Source organism: Apteryx mantelli, chromosome 16 (genome assembly GCF_036417845.1).
Source record: "Apteryx mantelli isolate bAptMan1 chromosome 16, bAptMan1.hap1, whole genome shotgun sequence".
NCBI classification, from domain to species: domain Eukaryota; kingdom Metazoa; phylum Chordata; class Aves; order Apterygiformes; family Apterygidae; genus Apteryx; species Apteryx mantelli.
In genome coordinates this window covers 14,842,236-14,859,760 of record NC_089993.1, presented here as the reverse complement: position 1 = coordinate 14,859,760, position 17,525 = coordinate 14,842,236, and the positions used below count along the sequence as shown (strand labels likewise).

General features: G+C 39.9%; 1 protein-coding gene across 6 annotated transcripts in view; it reads left to right on the top strand.

Annotated features, from left to right (window-relative positions):
- The window catches only part of PRKAR1B (protein kinase cAMP-dependent type I regulatory subunit beta), a 164,654-nt gene that overhangs the window by 69,465 nt on the left and 77,664 nt on the right, over positions 1 to 17,525 (top strand). For all 6 annotated transcript variants that reach the window (XR_010885833.1, XM_067306406.1, XM_013950899.2 and 3 more), the window contains exons 7-9: positions 2,374 to 2,532; positions 11,751 to 11,811; positions 15,341 to 15,462. Coding sequence is in view for 5 of the 6 variants with exons in the window: in XM_067306406.1 (XP_067162507.1) it covers positions 2,374 to 2,532; positions 11,751 to 11,811; positions 15,341 to 15,462 (342 nt within the window). In the remaining variant the exon portion in view is untranslated. The remainder of the gene's footprint in view (positions 1 to 2,373; positions 2,533 to 11,750; positions 11,812 to 15,340; positions 15,463 to 17,525) is intronic.

The following is a 17,525-nucleotide window of genomic DNA, read 5'->3' as shown; positions in this document are numbered from 1 at the left end:
GCTAAAAAATAGCTGTTGGAATGAGTTGACTTCCCCACTTATAATTGAAACTCTGCTTTAGGTCCCTTAATGAAATAGCCCTTGCCTCAGCAAGTCATTTTACCGTACCACCTCTTATTCAATAACAAAAACTGTGCTCTTGAACAAAAGAGTATATAGAAACACATTTTCTTTTGTGCTGAAAATGAGTCAAGGATGCAATGGCAGTTGACATTCAGGATCTGGTTAAAAACTCACTAAAATCTTTTACTTTCCTCATTGGCCCTAAGCCTTTGGCTCACATTTTTACTGAGGACATGAATTACTTTACAGTAGCAAACCACTTGGTCCATCCAGTAAAATGCCCCACAGTAAGAGGGCACCCCTACTTTCAAGTACACATCTAGCAAATTTTGCAATGGACTGCTTGAATCTAAAAAAATTCATAAATTCTCATTAAGTTACCAGCCTTTCAGAATCCTCATTTTATTCATCCATTTTTCCCTCACAGACAGGATGCAGGACTCACAGTACTAGCTGCTTGTTTCACATACCAGCAAAGTGCTTGGGTTTGTCATGGATTTTTAAAACGTCTTTCTTGCTTTCAGTTGTTTCATCATGAGGAGAATCAGTAGACTCGATATTCTGGGAGACTTTCTTTTTGCAGCGCATGTGAAAGCTTGAAAGGAAACACTGTTACTGTTCTCCTGCCTGTCTTACGTGACACTCGTTCTACAGTGGCAAAAAAATTAAGCTACAAACAACTTTTGCAGCCTGAAGTCTTTCTTGGCAGTCTGCCATTTTGGATTATTTTTACCCTTTATTTCAGCCTCTTGATCCTCAGATGCTCCAGGAACACAAAGATCCATAAGCTCATCCATAGTTGAGCACTGATGCTAATACTGCTCCTTTTCAGCTGTTACATTCATCCCAGAGGTCTCCTGATCAGCTGAACTGCTCCATGGCCTCATCTAGCTCCTACTGAACCAGCTTTTCACTGAGCTCAGCAGGAGCTGGATCGGATCTTAATTGGATATTGGGAAGGTAAATTGGGATTGATTTCAGTTGTAGTTCCTAACATGCCTTTTCAGCATAAAATGAAGACAGAAATAAAATTAATACTGACACTTCTTTGAATTTTGACCCCAGTTCATTTGTTTTGGTCACCGTCTTTTCTCATGCCTAGCTTAAGCATAGCCTTAGTTTATGTATTTTTAAAAACTTCTAGTCTGTTACTCAGTAATTGGTAGTAGGTTATGGTTTCTTTCTTTGCCATAGTTTCCTGCTTAAGTTGAGAATACCTGCATGTTTTCTTGATAATATTTCTCGTCACGAACTGCCAAACAAATGAAATTCATTCTGGTTGATTGCTGTTGTATTTGGTGTGTAACACATTGGGATATATTCTGCACTGGATAAATGCACACAGCCTTTCCTACTCTCTAAACCCACTGACACATCAACAGAATGAAAAGGGTTTATTGTGTAGGTTTATAGCAGCAAGGCTACAAGCAAGCTGCATAATACACAATCCGTACTGGTCTTAGAATACACTATTATGTCTCATAAGCTGTATTGTCAATGAATAGAGAAGAAAATTCAGCCCAGTGGAAAGCACCTGCACAAGTCCCCCTTTCTCCAGTGGAGGTTTTACATAGCACACAAGTGTAAGACTTCTGCTCAAATTATATGTCATCCAGGAAAAATGCTGCGAATAGCTGAATCAATCCATTCCGGGTTTTGGGAAGAGATGTTATCTAAAAAGGCTGTGGGTCAAATACTGCTTCGTAAGTTCTGTAGACTGATGCATGAGTTAAATATAAAGGATAATTCTGTGTATAGCTTCTCAGATCCAAAGCACTTAGTATTCTTCACTAAGGCAGAGAGAGATTTCAATAGTTATCCTTAAATGGCTGTTGGAGACACTAAACTTAGAGAAGAAAAAAATGTTCCTTTTCAGAAGATGTCTCCCTGTTTTGATTGTTTTTTGTTTCATGGCCATAGTGTTTTTCAGCAAACCTCATTACACATATCAGCAAATCCCCTTCAAGTCTGACAGTGTTATTAAAAAGCCAAAAGTTGTGGCAATTCTGCTTGTCGATTGTCTGAGCCTTGAACACAAGAAGGAAAACTTGATGCCAGTCAACCATGGGAGCTGAAAATTCAGAGAGTAAATACAGTCATTGTACTGAAGCAAGATGACTTGAAATTCCGTCCACAAAGCAGGTTGTTGCCCTCTTTTGTGGCTGACTGAGGAAACTGTTACGCTATTGTTTTCTTTCTGCGTCTCCAGCATTGACTATTAGAAAGGAAATTACTAATAGCTTTTTAGGTAACTGGCAGTAGGAGGAGTCCCCAAACTGTTTTTGCGTCTCTCTCCGTTTTGTGTGTTAGGTTTATGTCAATGGAGAATGGGTCACCAGCATTGGAGAAGGAGGCAGCTTTGGGGAGCTTGCACTGATCTATGGAACACCCAGGGCTGCTACGGTCAAGGCCAAGACAGATCTCAAACTTTGGGGCATCGACAGAGACAGCTACAGACGCATTTTGATGGTAAGTTTACGGAGAATGACTTGTTTGTAGAGCTGGTGTTTTTTAGTTTCTTTCGTAGTGCCAGAACTGTACACAGCACTTCTATTCCGTGTTCAAATTACATTGATAATAAAAAGCTCTGCAGCCTATGTTTCCAAATAAAATAGAGAGTATATGACAATAACATTATGAAACTAAATTAGGTAGACTAAAGTAAAAGGTGGTAAGATTCAGCAGAAAGGTGCCGAGTCAGAAATCCCCTTGAGTAACAATATTATTAACACATGAATAAGTGCATTGATGTATGAAAACTTCAGGAGGCCTCCAAGACCCACTGGAGCTAATGCATGTGCTCTCCTTCATATCATGAATCTCTAAATGAATGTCTTTCAGCACTACCTCTTGCCTGTATGGTCTTTGAACTGTTACTGTAAACTCTTCTAAGCAGGCGATACTAGGGAAATTGTGGTCTGCTAAAATAAGTCTCAGTGAGACTACACACTCCATCTCTGCTAGTCAGTGCACAGCCACACATCTGATAGGATGCACAGCCGCAGAGAGTTTTTGCTAACAATTCATGGCTCCACTGCTTTCAAACTCCCCAATCTCTGCAGTAAAGCTCAACAGATCCTCTGGGCATCTGGAGTGTGTGCTAGACTATGGATTTGCTGTCAGTTGTGGGTTTATAATGGAACCTTTGGCAGATAATTAACTTTAGCAATGTCTTGACTTTTTTTTTATGACAGCTTGTTTCTGATGTCAGTGTGCATATCTTTTCCTTCTCCATAAAATATTTCTTTCTTCTTGATAATTTACAGATAGATAACTTTATTTAAAGCCTCTTTCTCAGTAGGAGTTGACTCTGAAAGCTGCATTGTTTCATTCAGACCTGAAGGAAACTGTACTATTTCTCAGAGTAATGAAGGAATGTGTGTTTTGAGATTGTACATAGTTCCAGCGATGTCATGGATAATAGAAAAATTAGCAAAAGGGTTGAGTAGATTTTACATTTGGATAATTAGTTCTTATGTGACAACATATAAAAGCAATCTTCATTTATACTTTCTGATGACTGTTGTCTGTATGAAATGTTACTGCTTTTCACTCTGTATTTCATGGACAGAGTTGTGTATCACAAAGATGAATATCACACTGAGTCTAGGAGAGTATGTCTGATGGAAATATACTCTGTCCCAGAAGATTCAGGCTGGTAGCTCCAAGACAAGTTAGAGGTATAATAATGAGAAGCAGACCATTTTCTCTTTCATGGATAAGCAGAATGAAGAGTTTTTGAATGCTTCCCAGTGAAGGGAAGCAGGTATTAGGAACTGAAACGTTTCTGCAAGATATTTCTAAACCATAGGGCAGGAGAATTTCCTAACAGATTTATGAAGCACACAGCTCCTTTGTCCCATGTCCTACATGGAGGCTTATGGAGAGGTGTTTAGGATAACTGGTGTGATCAACCTGCATACTGCAAGGAAGACTCAAAGGTACAAAAAAAGGAATGCAGGAGGGAAGTAAATGTCAGGACAAGTTACATGTTTATTAGCTTTTTAAGAATAGCTTCTTATGGCTGCCTTTAATCCTGCTTCTAAAGAATAGAAGGGACAGATTCACAGTCCTTCTAGCCTTGAGGTAATTTGGCTTTCAGCGCTGATGAAATTAGTGGTACCTAACATCATTCAAGCTTGTGAGCTGTTCAGGTTTGGTCATGCATCCATCACCATCTGACAGCAGCCTTCAGCAGCTGAGTATTTGATGAAGAGACAGGATTTTACTATAAGGACTTAAAATCTCAAGTGGAAAAGACTGTCTTTTTAATGCTAGCTTTAGCCATATGTACAACTTGATTATTATTTATTGTGCTTCTGTTTGATTCTAGTGTAGTGGGTAAGTGGTTTCCAAATGCATGTACATATTCTCTGGACCAGTGACAAGGTGCATAGCAAGCTCTTTTTTTGCAGTTAATGAGAACTTTAACCTAACACTGAGGTTCTCTTCTCTTCTCTCCCTCCCTCTCTCTCTCTTTCTCTCTTGTTTTTTTTTTTTTTTTAACAGTTGGGCCATTAAAAATTGGAGGTCTACTGCATTCCATTAGATACCCATACAGTGTAACTGTACTATTCCCAATACTTAGATGGGAAATATTGCAGGTAGCAAGGTGAATTAGCTGCTGCAAGTATAGAAAATGTTCTGTTTTTAGTGCTGTCTACTGTGAATGCGATTTACTCATCCAGATTATGCTGATTCTGTCATCATTTCATTTATTTGTAAGTGCAGTGTGGACAGTCCCTTGGCTGTAAGTGAAATGAGACACCTGTCTCTGTGCGTTTATGTGAGAGAGGGCTACAGTTACTCTCTGCACACTTCGGCAAGCCCAGGAATTAGTTACGTCATGTTTCAGTGACTGCATTTCATACTTGAAAGTATCTCCACCATTACATGCCTGGTTTTGCTTTACTCAGTTTTAAGATGCAGTGGTAGCTGCCTTTGAGATCCCAGAAACATCGTTTCCTACCGTTTAGCCTCCAACCTTATGTTTCCAGAAAGCTGCTGGATATTTTGGATGTAGAAATATTTCTGCCTTGAAGTACTGTTTCGGATATCTTTTGATATATAGCATTAAGATGATTTTAAAACTGAGAGGGAGCAGGGCTTTTTTGATTTCCTGTTTGCAAATACTTTTATCCAAGGGATCAATGACATTTTTCTCCAAAAATATGTTTTCTTTCTTTAGTAAGATTAAGCTACTCCATAACCAGTGGTAGGTTTTTCTTTCGTCTTCATTCCTTCCTGGCCATGAGCAGCTCCATATTTTCTCAGCCTAGTGTTGAAATTTTGTTCAAGCTGTAACTATTTATTTGCAAGTGATGTCTTCAGATCCACAGTTGCCCAAAAGATTTTATCCTGTCGTTAGACACTTGACTCTGTACTTCATTTCTCCTTGCAGGCTCCATTTTGAAGTTCTTTGCTTCACATTTAGTCAGTTCAAGCTTTTACTTGTGCTTAGTGCCATTTTCCCCACTTACGTGTCTCATTGTGTCATACGTGTCATACCACCTGGTTTACGGTATGAATAAAATGTATCTCAGGAGGTTTGGGAGGTTTGGTTTTCCTTTTTTTGGATGGACAATGCCTCATGCAGAAAGTTCCTGCTGGCTTTTAGTTACACTTGTCATCTATTTATTACTTTAGCCTGTCCCAAAAGAAGTTTGTTAAAACAGATATATTTCTTGATATTTCATTGTCTCTGCTTAGCTACACTGACTTGAGGGTGATATTCAAGTTTGTTTTAGCAGCTGTGGTGATTGCAAATGTTGGGCTAGTTATTTTTGTTAAGATTTGCAGAGAAATTGCATGAAATTCATTGCACCAGATGGATTAAAAAAGCCAATTCAATTCCTTCAACATGTTCCCCCCTCAGTACACTCACAAATTATCTAACCACGTGGGTGTTCCATTTGTTTCATAAAATTATCTGTGCTATGTTGCTTGCAGGTTTCATGCTGTTGCAATGGTTTTGTTTGTTTGTTGTGTGTGAGCGTGTATGTGCATACACAAACATACCCATCTATATATGTATGTATGCTATATTTATTTATTTACAGTCTCCTGAGTGAGGTGAAAAGGAATTTTTGTCTTAGGATTCTCATGTAGTTCAGTTGTTAAAATGTTGCTCTCTCTTCAGTGCAACTGGGATTCAAGAGCATCGCAGAGTGGGGAACATCCCAGGGTAGTACAATATTTGTATTCTAAATATAGCAAATACCACAAATACCAGAGAAGCAAATGTCTGTATCCCAACATCAAATTGATCCCCCAGACAGTTCAGTTCCCAGACTGAAGAAATTTGATGTATTAATTTCTCGTAATTTCTTCTGTAAGAAGGCCTGATTCGGGATAATTTTGCCACCCTCTAGTTCCCATGGTCCAAGATACCTGGCTCTGAGAGGGGAGTTGCACATTGGATACAATACTTTTTGCCTATATGACATCCAGAGTAAACATCCAGCATTAACTGTTTTGTCACTTGTATCTTCCCACCTTTGATATGAGGTACACAGTGACGGTCTTTTTTTCCAGGAACTTAATTGATGTGCTCAGTACAAAGCAGGACAGGCCAACTTTGCTCATAGAAAGTGAGTTGTATTATTGGGATATAAATAATGACTAATCGAGGTTAGTCAGTCCCTGCTGTTATGTCTGATTTTATTTATGCTATTTTGGCTTTGTTTTACCATCTTTTCACAGCTTTGAATCTGAGAACAAGTTCTTTAACAAATGCTTTTCACCACTCAGGCAAAATGAAGTCAGAAGGACTTCACACTTCCATAAAATGTAGATTGCATGGTGGCCAAAACGTAAAGCAAATCCAAAGCCTGCATTCCGACTCACATCTGTGCAATATAGTGCTGGGGTCTTGCAGGGTATTTTGTTTTCACGGGGCCAGTACGCATTGTTTCAGTGACTCTCTTTTTTTCATGCTTCTGTAAGAATGTACATTCTAGACATCATTCAATATCGGGTTTACCCAGGGATTAAAGGGAGCTGGAGCAGTCCAGAAGGCCGTTCCGGCACTTCCTGCCAGCTGCATACCTGCCAGCATAACTCTTTCATTTGAAACTTGAGCCATGCTTTGCCTTTCGGTAGCCATTTGTTTGGCTTTTTACTGAAGGTGGGGATTTCTAGGAAAGACCCGATCAACTCCAGCCAGCCCATCTGGACAGCCGAAAAAAAGGGAGTGGGAAAGAACACAATAGGAGGGCTGGAGGGGCAAATCAAAGAGGCGAGCAGAGGTGAAGAAAGAGAGAGACCAGACTGGAGGAGTGGGAAGAAAGAGTGGAAGAAAACAGAGGAAGTGAAGGAGGGACAGTTGGAAAATGGATGCGCCACTCTAAACTCACAGAAAAAAGATTGGTCCTATTCAACCAGACCTGTTACAAGCTCTGTGACATTCATATTTCACAGCCTGTGTATTGCTTAAGCTAAGCCTAGGGCTTGCCACATTCTAAGCGCTCCTAAAAATGACTTTGAGCTCTTTTCTGGGTGGATTTGGCAAACAAATGTTCTCGTTTCTCCTTGTGACTGTTTCTGGGAGGAGCATTGCGATTTAGGATTTAATGACTCCTCATATTAATGACTATTCATTGTTAATGGAAACCACTATCTTTAAGAAGATGAGCTTGTGCATGACAGCTCAGAACTGGCAAGAAGGTGAACAAAAGAAAGTGGGGAGAGGGAGAAGCAGAGACAATTGAAATAAGGAGATATTAATAGGTTAGAAAAAGCAGAAATAATAAAGACTTTTTAGAACATGCCATCAAGAACCCTGCCAATACAAAATTATTCTTGTACATTTACTATTGTTTTTATCTGGCTCAAGCAGCAAGATTTCTACTGCTTTCCTTGGGAAACTTCTGCAAGAGAACAAATCTTAAATTGAGAAAACTTTTTTGATATTCATCTTAAATTACATGTTCTTAACTTTCTCCTATTACTCTGAGTTATGCCAAGTTATGCTATACTAAATTATCCTTTCTTTCTGTCATATATCCATAGGTGATTATCACCATCTACTTAAAACCCTTATGACAAATCACCCTAGCTATGAACAAGCCATACATAGCATCCCAGTGCTGAGCTATACTCTGCAGGCTGAAATTGCTTTGCTCCTTCCTTACCAGCTCTCCCCAACTGTTTCAGCAGATCTTCAGGCTCTGTTCAGTTTTGGAGCACTTTTCTGGAAATGAGTTACCCAAGCAGAGAAAGCACTCGAGGTGCGCTCAAGAGAGCCATGGAGATGAGGCCTCTGAACTTCACTCTCTGAATGATGTCTTTGAGTATAGAGACAGAAATTGTCTTGGCCATATTCTAGTTGCAGCAGGATGTTGCAAACCAGGTCTCGCCTACTGCCTGTAAATCTCTTCAGCTTTACAACTTTACAGTCTTCTTCCTTTCATTAAATATCTATGCTTTTTTTTTTTCCTTATGTCTCTTAGCTGTATTTTCCAAACAGAAGCTTATTTTGTTATTTTCTGCTTCCACTTCTAATGTCTCTAGGTCCTTTTTTGTTATTTTCCTGTCCTGGCAAGCTTCCTTAGTATCTCCCAGTCTGCAGATTTCATTACTGTCTGATTTGTTGCTGCTTCTAGACCATTCATGAAGATACTACGTAAGACCAGGCTTAACACGTGTCCCACTGATCATACTGGTTGGCCCTTCTGTGGAAATGGCTTGAAGGGCAGTACAAGAGACTACGATAGGGCTTCGTACTTGTGGCCTCAACAGTCTGGGTGAGGTGACTAGACCAAATGAGGCGACAGTAAAATCAGGAATGGAGTCCAAGGTGACATTAAGCATATAGGAGGGAATATTAGGCTGATCAAAACGTGCTCTCTCCCTATGTTTCATGTGGAGGCAAGGTCTGGAAAATATGCTTTGGTTGTTTGTAAGATTTCTACTGCTGTTTTTTTTTAGCTTATATTAGAGCAGTGTTCTCTCTAAATTACTTCCCCTCACTGCACTTATAATAGTTATATCAGGAAAATGCGCTAACGTGAAAACCAATGTTCTAGCCCTTGTGAATGTGTGAGGGTGATCCAAACTCTTCCTTTCTGGAAAAAAAAAAAAAGGGATCCAGTTGTGCCAATGGGAAGCACCCTGGTGTGCTGTGTGAATGCAGAGGTAGCTTGGGTGCATGTCTGGGCACAGCTAGGTGGAGGTGTGCAGCCGGGTGGCTCGTGCCGCCCTGGCAGCTGCTGTTGGTGTCCTACAGGAGAGGTGAGAGGTTGGATGGAGCCCTCCTGCAGCTTGGATCTGTGAGCCATCAGTCAGGTCACCCCGGGTTTCAGTGTGTGCACTGGGGAATGGGATCCTTATCTCTGAGTCACCAGTTCTTCCATAGACTTTCTGTGTATCCTTCATCAGGGCGTTTGTCCTCTCTTACCTTGATGTGTGGTATCTTTTCAAGACATGGGATGTTTGAGACAGTAAGTCTGTGCATTAAGTGGAGTCCCAACTATAGCTAAGGTTCTAGATACTACCACAATACAAATAATGACAATAACACATTTAATTAATTTTCTGCTTCAGTTTAGCTTTTGTCCTAGTCTTCACTGTGAATTCTGTAGCATTATGCTGGCCTAGTTTAGCCAAGAGCTAACACACCCGTTTTCCTGTAGGAAGTGATGGGCCAGCCGGGATGCCTGGGATTCTTACCTTCCTGGTTCTCATCTGCTTCTCTAAATACTCAAAACTGTGGTCAGGCAACACTTATGGCAACTGATTACTGCTTCTTAAAATTCATCCGTGTCCACAGTCATTTTAAAAGCATTTTCCACATCTGTCCCTGTGTGTCCCAGCCCACCAAACTAAACCACCACTCTGGTTTTCCACAGCTGTCAATTTTGCTGGTCTGGTTTCCACTCTGGATCGCAGGGAGGAGAGCAACAACTGCACCGGGTCCAGTTTTCCGTTCTTTGTCTCCGAGTGAGCTGTCAGGATTTGGCGTGGTTCGCAGAGCCTCCTCCGTTTGAAGTTCATTTTTCCTTTCTGGCATTTCAAATGCTCTCAGGGCCTCCGAGGTTGAGAACCCGGTTTGTCAGACAGTGAGGTCAGACAGGGGTTACCGATGCTATCTCTGGGAGGCGAAGTGTCATCGCCGTGCTCGGAAATTATGAAGGGGGTGCAGAGGGGGAGGCCTCGGTAGCTGGTGCTGCTTCTGATTCAGAGACACCCGGGAAGAGTGGCAGCTTCTGCCGGTGCTGGGACTGTTTTGGAGCGGAGGTAGCCTAGGGGGGAGTGAAAATGATAGCAGTCCCCAGAGGAGAGCACCTGGCAGCCTCTGCTGATGCTGCTGTTAGAAGCTGGAGCCAAAGCCTGCTGAATTTGGTGGAAAGAGTCCCGTTTCTTTGGTGGTCACTGGATCAGGCCCCACCTGAGCAGTGCGCATAGGAAGAGAGACAGTGTTTGCTTCTTAGTTATATCACGGCACTTGCATGCAGTAGCCTTTCCCATTTCTGTACTTCCAGCCTTTCTGCATGCTTTGACAGCGGAGGGTAAAATGCTTTTTCTCCTTTCCCTTTGTATGTCCCCCCGTTCTGTCTCTGCCCCAGGCACTTAACACTCACTTTGAGAAGGAGGAAAAGACAAGTGGTTTTTTTTTCTATGGCAAACACTGACGTTTGCTTCTGTCGTGTCTGCCCAGGCTATGAGTAAATGTCGTCTTCATTTCTCCTTTCTTCAGAAGGTGAATGTATCATCTTTATGCCGTGCTCCTGCTTTGTAAGTTTGACTAGCAGGCGCCAGGCGACCTTCGACAGGATCTCCCCAGGCAGAAATGCTGTGGGCTGTCATGTTACTGCGTGGCATAAACCACGCGGGAGCAGCAAGGACCCTGGAATCCCTCTTTGGTACCCCCGGGAGGTTTTCTTTCCAAGTTATTTGTGTCACTGCAGCAGGAGTTAAGGATGAATTATTTTGGTATTGGTAAAATTGCACTGTATTTTTTCATAACTGAATCTCCTTCAAAGAGTGCTTTTGGGGATGGCTGCATACAGTTTCTATAGACAGCAGACACTATGCAAGCGTACGTTCTCTCAGTTATATATCGCTCAAAAGGTCTTACTAGATTAGGAGCGACTGTGCTGGTGGCTATACATGTGTCGATGGATTGTCTGCTCCAAATTGCTTAAATCTTGTTAAAATAATAATGTGAATAGTTTGTTTAGTAGGAACAATACATACAGTGCTGTACAAAATGTAAACACTTGCATACACACAAACACTCCTAGCATTAAAGAGGTTTAAATCTAAGAGTGGGACCCGTGAGGGGGACGTTTTAAGTTTTATCCTACTTTGTAATTGTAAATTCCCTTCTAGTAGGGCCTCATTGGTAACAGGATATATATTGAGTTAGCTAAACAGTTAATTGATGAAGCTCTGGCTTTAAAATGAGTGTCTGTAAATAATGGACACAATTCATCCTTGGTGTCCAGTAACACCAGTGAAGTCAGTGAAATTGCACCAGGGTTGAATCTGATTCCTTCTGCCTCTGCTTATCTGGAATACAACTTGCCCAGACATTTTATGGGGAAACATTTGCCTTAGGCTGTTTATGCTGGCTATGCTTAAGATTTGGAAGGGGAGGGAAAAAAAAAGAGAGCAGCTGTAGGAAGAAATCACAAAAATACTTTGTGTAAGGTTCTACCTTCTTTCTCTCTCTCCTTTAATAACAGGGCAGCACACTGAGGAAGCGGAAGATGTATGAAGAGTTCCTGAGCAAGGTCTCCATTTTGGGTCAGTTGCCCTTTGGACTTGCGTGTTAGTTCCTCTGTTATACATGTTGGCTGGATGAATTTTGGTCTTTGATGGGATGATGAAAGCAACAGTGGTCAAACAGAAGATCTCACAGTTGCATCATTTGCTAAGGAAGGAGAGTGTAAAGGGCTCATTTAGGACCTATTTTTCTCCTTTCTTAATGTGTACCATACATTTATTTGAAGGGCAAATCTTTCCTGAAATACCTGAGCAGGCATGCATGGGTAACTTTTTAGTAGCTGATGTTGAGCAAAAATCATGTATGGGTAGAAGAGAATAGAATACAGAGATATGAATTTGTCATAAAGTCCAGTTACATCCTTCCAGGTGACAAGTGAGAAGCTTTTTCCTGCAAGAATACTGTATTTATGTGTGTTAAACAAACTAACCTCACAAATCAAAATGGACTGGATTTTTTTCTCCTGTGTCTTTTACAGCCCCTGTCTCACATTCTTAAAACATCTGTTTAGCTTCTTGTCCTTAGATTTTGTTTCCCTTTGATTAATGTGATAGCCACGAAATTTGGACATGTTCTTGATGGCCTTCAGTAGGAAGAACAACAAACCCATAATGCCTGACCAATCAATCACCATTAGGAGAACAAAAACTTCTAATAAGGAGGACAGTGTTAGCCAGTACAATGAAATGCTGATTCTGTAGGAAATACATCATGTTTCTACTTGGGCTATTTTTGAAAAACAGTTAAGGATTAATTTGCTATATAACTAATGTCTTTATATTTCTATTTAAACAATTTTATTTTCTTATTTATGGTCTTCCTCTAGCATTTGAGCTTATGTGCCTCAAATATAAAAATAAGGGAGTGTTAGTGAAAATGTACTTGACCTTCTGAGAGGTGCCGTGCATGAAATTTTCAATTAAGTTGGTATGCTAAAAGTAAGGTCAAGTATGTTGCTTACTTAATAATGAAATTTTCATCATTTAAATGCTGTCTTTTGTGCCTAATTTATATCTTCCTAAACTAAGAGCACAAATTATACCAAATTACGATGAGTATTTAAAGAAGAAAAGGATCTCTGCACCTGCGCTAATGAGAAGCAATTACAACAATGAGACATCTCAAAACAATTTCAGAGTAGAAAGGTTATTCAAAGATGAGCTTCCTTAAACATGCGGTTTGCAATGTAATTATATCCTAGTTTATAGTGTGGATTTTTCATGTCAGTAAAAACTGAGTAAAGACTTCAGATTTGAGCCTTTTTTAAGTACGGAAAACCATATAATGCATCATTTCAGGAACACTGAGAATTTAGGTGAAATGTTTAAGGATCTATTTCACGTGCCTAAAAAGTAGATTACAGCTGGCAAACTGAAAGGTATTTTAGAAATCTCAATGCAGTACTGAGAAATTAACTTCATTTCATACCTTAATGTGGTCAGAACTTGGTGATTTTTTGATGAATAAACCTCTACCTGTTTCTTATGTATTTTTTCTAGGTCTGCCAAATATCTGTAATTAGTTATAAATTTGTAAGAGTGATTTTTTTTTAATATAAGGATTTTTTAGATATCAGTAACTGTTTGCAGTGTATCTAACAAGATATGAGAAAATTAAACCTTTAAAATCTTTCCTCTGGAGCTTAATTAAATGTAAAGCTATGAATCAATATGTACAATTCAGAAATTACAAAAAGTGCATGGGGTCTACTTTATTTAATGTTTGACTTTAACTGTGCAACTAAAACTTTTGAGAATTTTATCATGTAAAATCTTCTATATAATGCTCCATTTGCAAGAACCATTAACAAAAGTATTTGTAGTGGTACCTTTCCTTTAGACAAAAGAGAGACACTTTATGACTAGAGCCAGGATTAGCTTTGAATTTTTCACAAAGCCAGCTGAAGAAGAAGTTTAGAGAGGCTCTTTCTTTGCGTTGTTAGTTACCGAGTTCTTTTTAAAAAAAAATCAGAAAGCCTATTCTATTCTGTACAAAAGTTTTGTGCATATTTTTAGTCAAAAAGTGCACTTTTTGAATGTTGCATTTACAATATTTTTCTTATGGGCTTGGTATTTGATATCAATGTTTCTACAACAAAGACCACAGATGTACCAGGAAAGTGCATTAGTGATTGCAGGTGAGAAAATATTAGAAAAAAATATTTTCCAAAAAGCAACAGAAAATGGCATAAAAATAGGAAGATGTATGTATGTCAGGCGACTTACCATTAGGACATTAATCACTTTGATCTGGTTTTGTTAGATCCAGTGCACACTTCAGAGTTCAGCCAAAAGGCTTTTTAAATTGTAAATAACCACCTTTTCAGCTCCCCACAATACTTCTAAGTACTGTTTTGGAACAAGAAGAGAAAAATAGAGTTTGAGAGAACAGGCCAAATCCAGTCCTGGTGTCAGCAGTCTCTTGACTTACAGTTGTTCAGTAATTCATAATAAGATAAGTAAGATTCAGCAGAGTAGTACATGAATTTTTAGCCCAACTTTTTAAGGCAGTGAAGGTTATGCCATTGCGTTATCTGTTTCTTCTAGTAACTTTTAAACCATTTGCTTCTTTCAGTCAAATCTGGTAAAAGGACAGAAGTTCAAATATAAGTCATGTTCTTGAATTCTCATGCAAACGGGTGGGAGAGCGAGATGCAGGTTAGCACCGCTCCTGTCCCCAGGGGGAAGACAGGTAGAATTCTTTCATCGGATCATGCAGTGGGAAGATGCCAGCTGGTCGGTGAGCAGCCCTGGACTAGCCGCAGCACAGACTGTCTTTTGCTGTGTAGGTACCACAGGGATTTGGGGTTGCTGCAGGTAGGCGAAAAGGGCACAAAGCCACAGGAAACCAGGCTTCATTAGTTCCATTATTCATAAAACAGACAGTTAGTATTTTCTTATAGAAATCTACTTTGAAATTTTATAACATTTTCTGTCTAAATGGGGGAATAAAAAGAAAAACAGCTCTTGCACTTTGCGTGCAGTTCTACTGGCCAAAATTGCGAATGAAACAGAGGTGCGACTTTATACAGCCATATTAAGAATCTGGTCCGATTGCCACTTGTGCTAAGATGAATTTGCTCTTACCTTCAACGGTGAGTGATTTCAACCTTGGTGGAAGAGTCTTCTTGAGACTGGCACCTCTGTACTGCTTATCGAGCAGCCTGAGAGGAGCTCTAACCAAAAGGGAGTCGGACTTGTTCTGGCAGCTGGTGTGGGATGCGGTAAGAGGTGTCCCTCTCAGGGCTCCCGTGTATATTAGAGCAGCTCCTAGGCTGCTCTAGTTCACTGCAGCATCAGGTCACTAGAGATCACAGACTTAGGGAACTGTAGCCAGCTTTTCCTGTCCGACTTTTAAGATTACAAGTTCTAAGACACAAAGAATAAATACATCCATCTTTCCCAACTGGAGGTTTGTGCAGAATGCTTGGATGAAAGAAATTTCTTTTATAACAGAACCAGGCATATCAGAGCTGTCAGTTTAAATATGAATCTTCAGCCAAAGTTAGGGTCTTTTTATAATAAAGTTTTATGATCTTCAATATTTTAGAGTCCCTGGACAAATGGGAGCGTCTGACAGTGGCTGATGCATTGGAACCTGTCCAGTTCGAAGATGGAGAAAAAATTGTTGTGCAGGGAGAGCCTGGTGATGACTTTTTCATTATTACAGAGGTAAGTTTGGCTTCATGATAAACTGTGTCTTTTCCTGGTAAAGATCAAGGCTTTGTATTAAAGTCATTTGGTCTCAGTTTAATCTCTTTCTCTTCATCATAAATCTGAACTAACTCCACTCAAATCAAGAGAATTACTCAAAATTCAAATGAGGTCAGACCCCAGCCCTGTGGAAATGTATGAAGTAAGTGGGACGATCCCTGATTTCCAGGAAAATTGAAGATATTCAGGAAGTTTGAGATGTGTTTAGTCTGTTTGCTGTTTGAAGGTTTGTTTTCTCTCTGAGATATTTTTGTTCCAAATAGCCAATACATTTAACAAGGCTGGCCAGCCACGCAGTGCATTGATCATTGTTCCCAAAGGCACTTACAGGGGAAATCACAAGTGAACATTTGTAGACTGTAGCAGGAGACCTGGTCTGAAAATGGATCATTTGTTCTTTTGTTTGGCCTTAAACTCAGTCCAAATGACCGAGCCATATTCTTGTTTACTCTCACACAGGCAGACAGATCTGTCAGGCAGCTGAATATAATGACATCTTTTTGGGAGATTATTCGACACTTCAGTTCCACCATTTCACTTCTGCAAGCAGATGTTGATGGGATTTTTCCTCCCTCTTCTGACATAAATGTTTGAATCCTCCGTATCTTACACAAATACATACACACTGTAATATAACAAGTTATAAAAAGGGCTGAGATAGACTCAGAGTAAGGATAACAAGGGGGCATTAGTGTATGATTGTATGTATACATATTGAATTAGGAGTTCGTGTTTTTCAGTATGAGCTCTGAGTGTTCATACACAAATGTATGGTCTGGGAGTGATCAGTGTATGGCTTTTGAGCTGTGCGTGGTGACAGTTCAAGTGCATATCCTAGCCCAGATGTTGCATGACCAGCAACAAGGTGGTGGTGGCACAAGGGCTACTAGATAAACTGAATCCCTCACTATGGGACAAAGTGGGTCAGATCAATGTAATGAAGTTGGTACCACTGTGTTGGGATCCAGCTGTATGTATGTAGAATACTTCTTGTGGTTCCAAGCCATGACCAGAGTGGTATGTTGTGATTTAGGAAGACACAGACCGTGCCCCACTAAAACAATATAAAAGGCTTGTACAACACCCATTCCAAATGGCTTAGAGGCCAACAGGTTTTCCTTTGGTTTCTCTTTATCTGTGAATTTTTGGACAGGTGCCTCTATCCAAGACAGCCAGAATTTGGTTCATAATCAATATCTGACACTTAAAATTCCATTCTTTTTTTCCTTCTTGAGTGTTGGATGCTGGCGCTGAAATACATATTTGATTTGTGAACATAGTTTCTCTTCTGATGCTCACAAAATTGTCAGTGCAAAGAACTGCACCTGCGTATCACACAGACACTTACAGAACTTTAAATATGTGACAAGCAGTACCCCTTCAAAACAATAAAAAAGTTTCAGAAAAACAAAGAAACTAGATATTAGGTAGGGAGGTTTTTTTATTAATAAGATATTTAGTATATAAGAAGAATTTAGAAAATGTAACTTTTCTTTAGATGTAAAGAATTTTTATTTCTACTGGTGTTACTAAATGTCCTGTTACTCCTTGCAGCAGCTCGAGACTACAGAAAAACCTGATTTTCTTAGCCATCGAATCCCATGTGGAAAATTGGCAGCTTGCTTAAGAATTACCAACGGACTTTATTTTCCCTCTTTTGAAGGAACAGCTGTTATGACTTGAGTGGGTAGAAAAGTATTAACACTGCATACTGTGTAATCATAAGGAATCTGCCCACCTCACCTTTCCACTATAAGTCTAGCATAATTTCTCACTTTGGAAATTGCCTATATTTTTCTGCACTAAAGAATGAACATCCACTATGAACTGTTTTTTATGCAGCAGTCGTATTTATGCCTGCTCACACATAGTTCAAGGTTTGTATTTTAAACCCGATTTCACAGGAGTTTACATCTTTGATGTTAAACTTTTCTGCAGGAGAGGTGATGTGAGCCGCCAGGAACACATTTTGCAAACTTTGGTTGAAGATAGTTTTGGCTGGTTTGTTGTCACAATACATT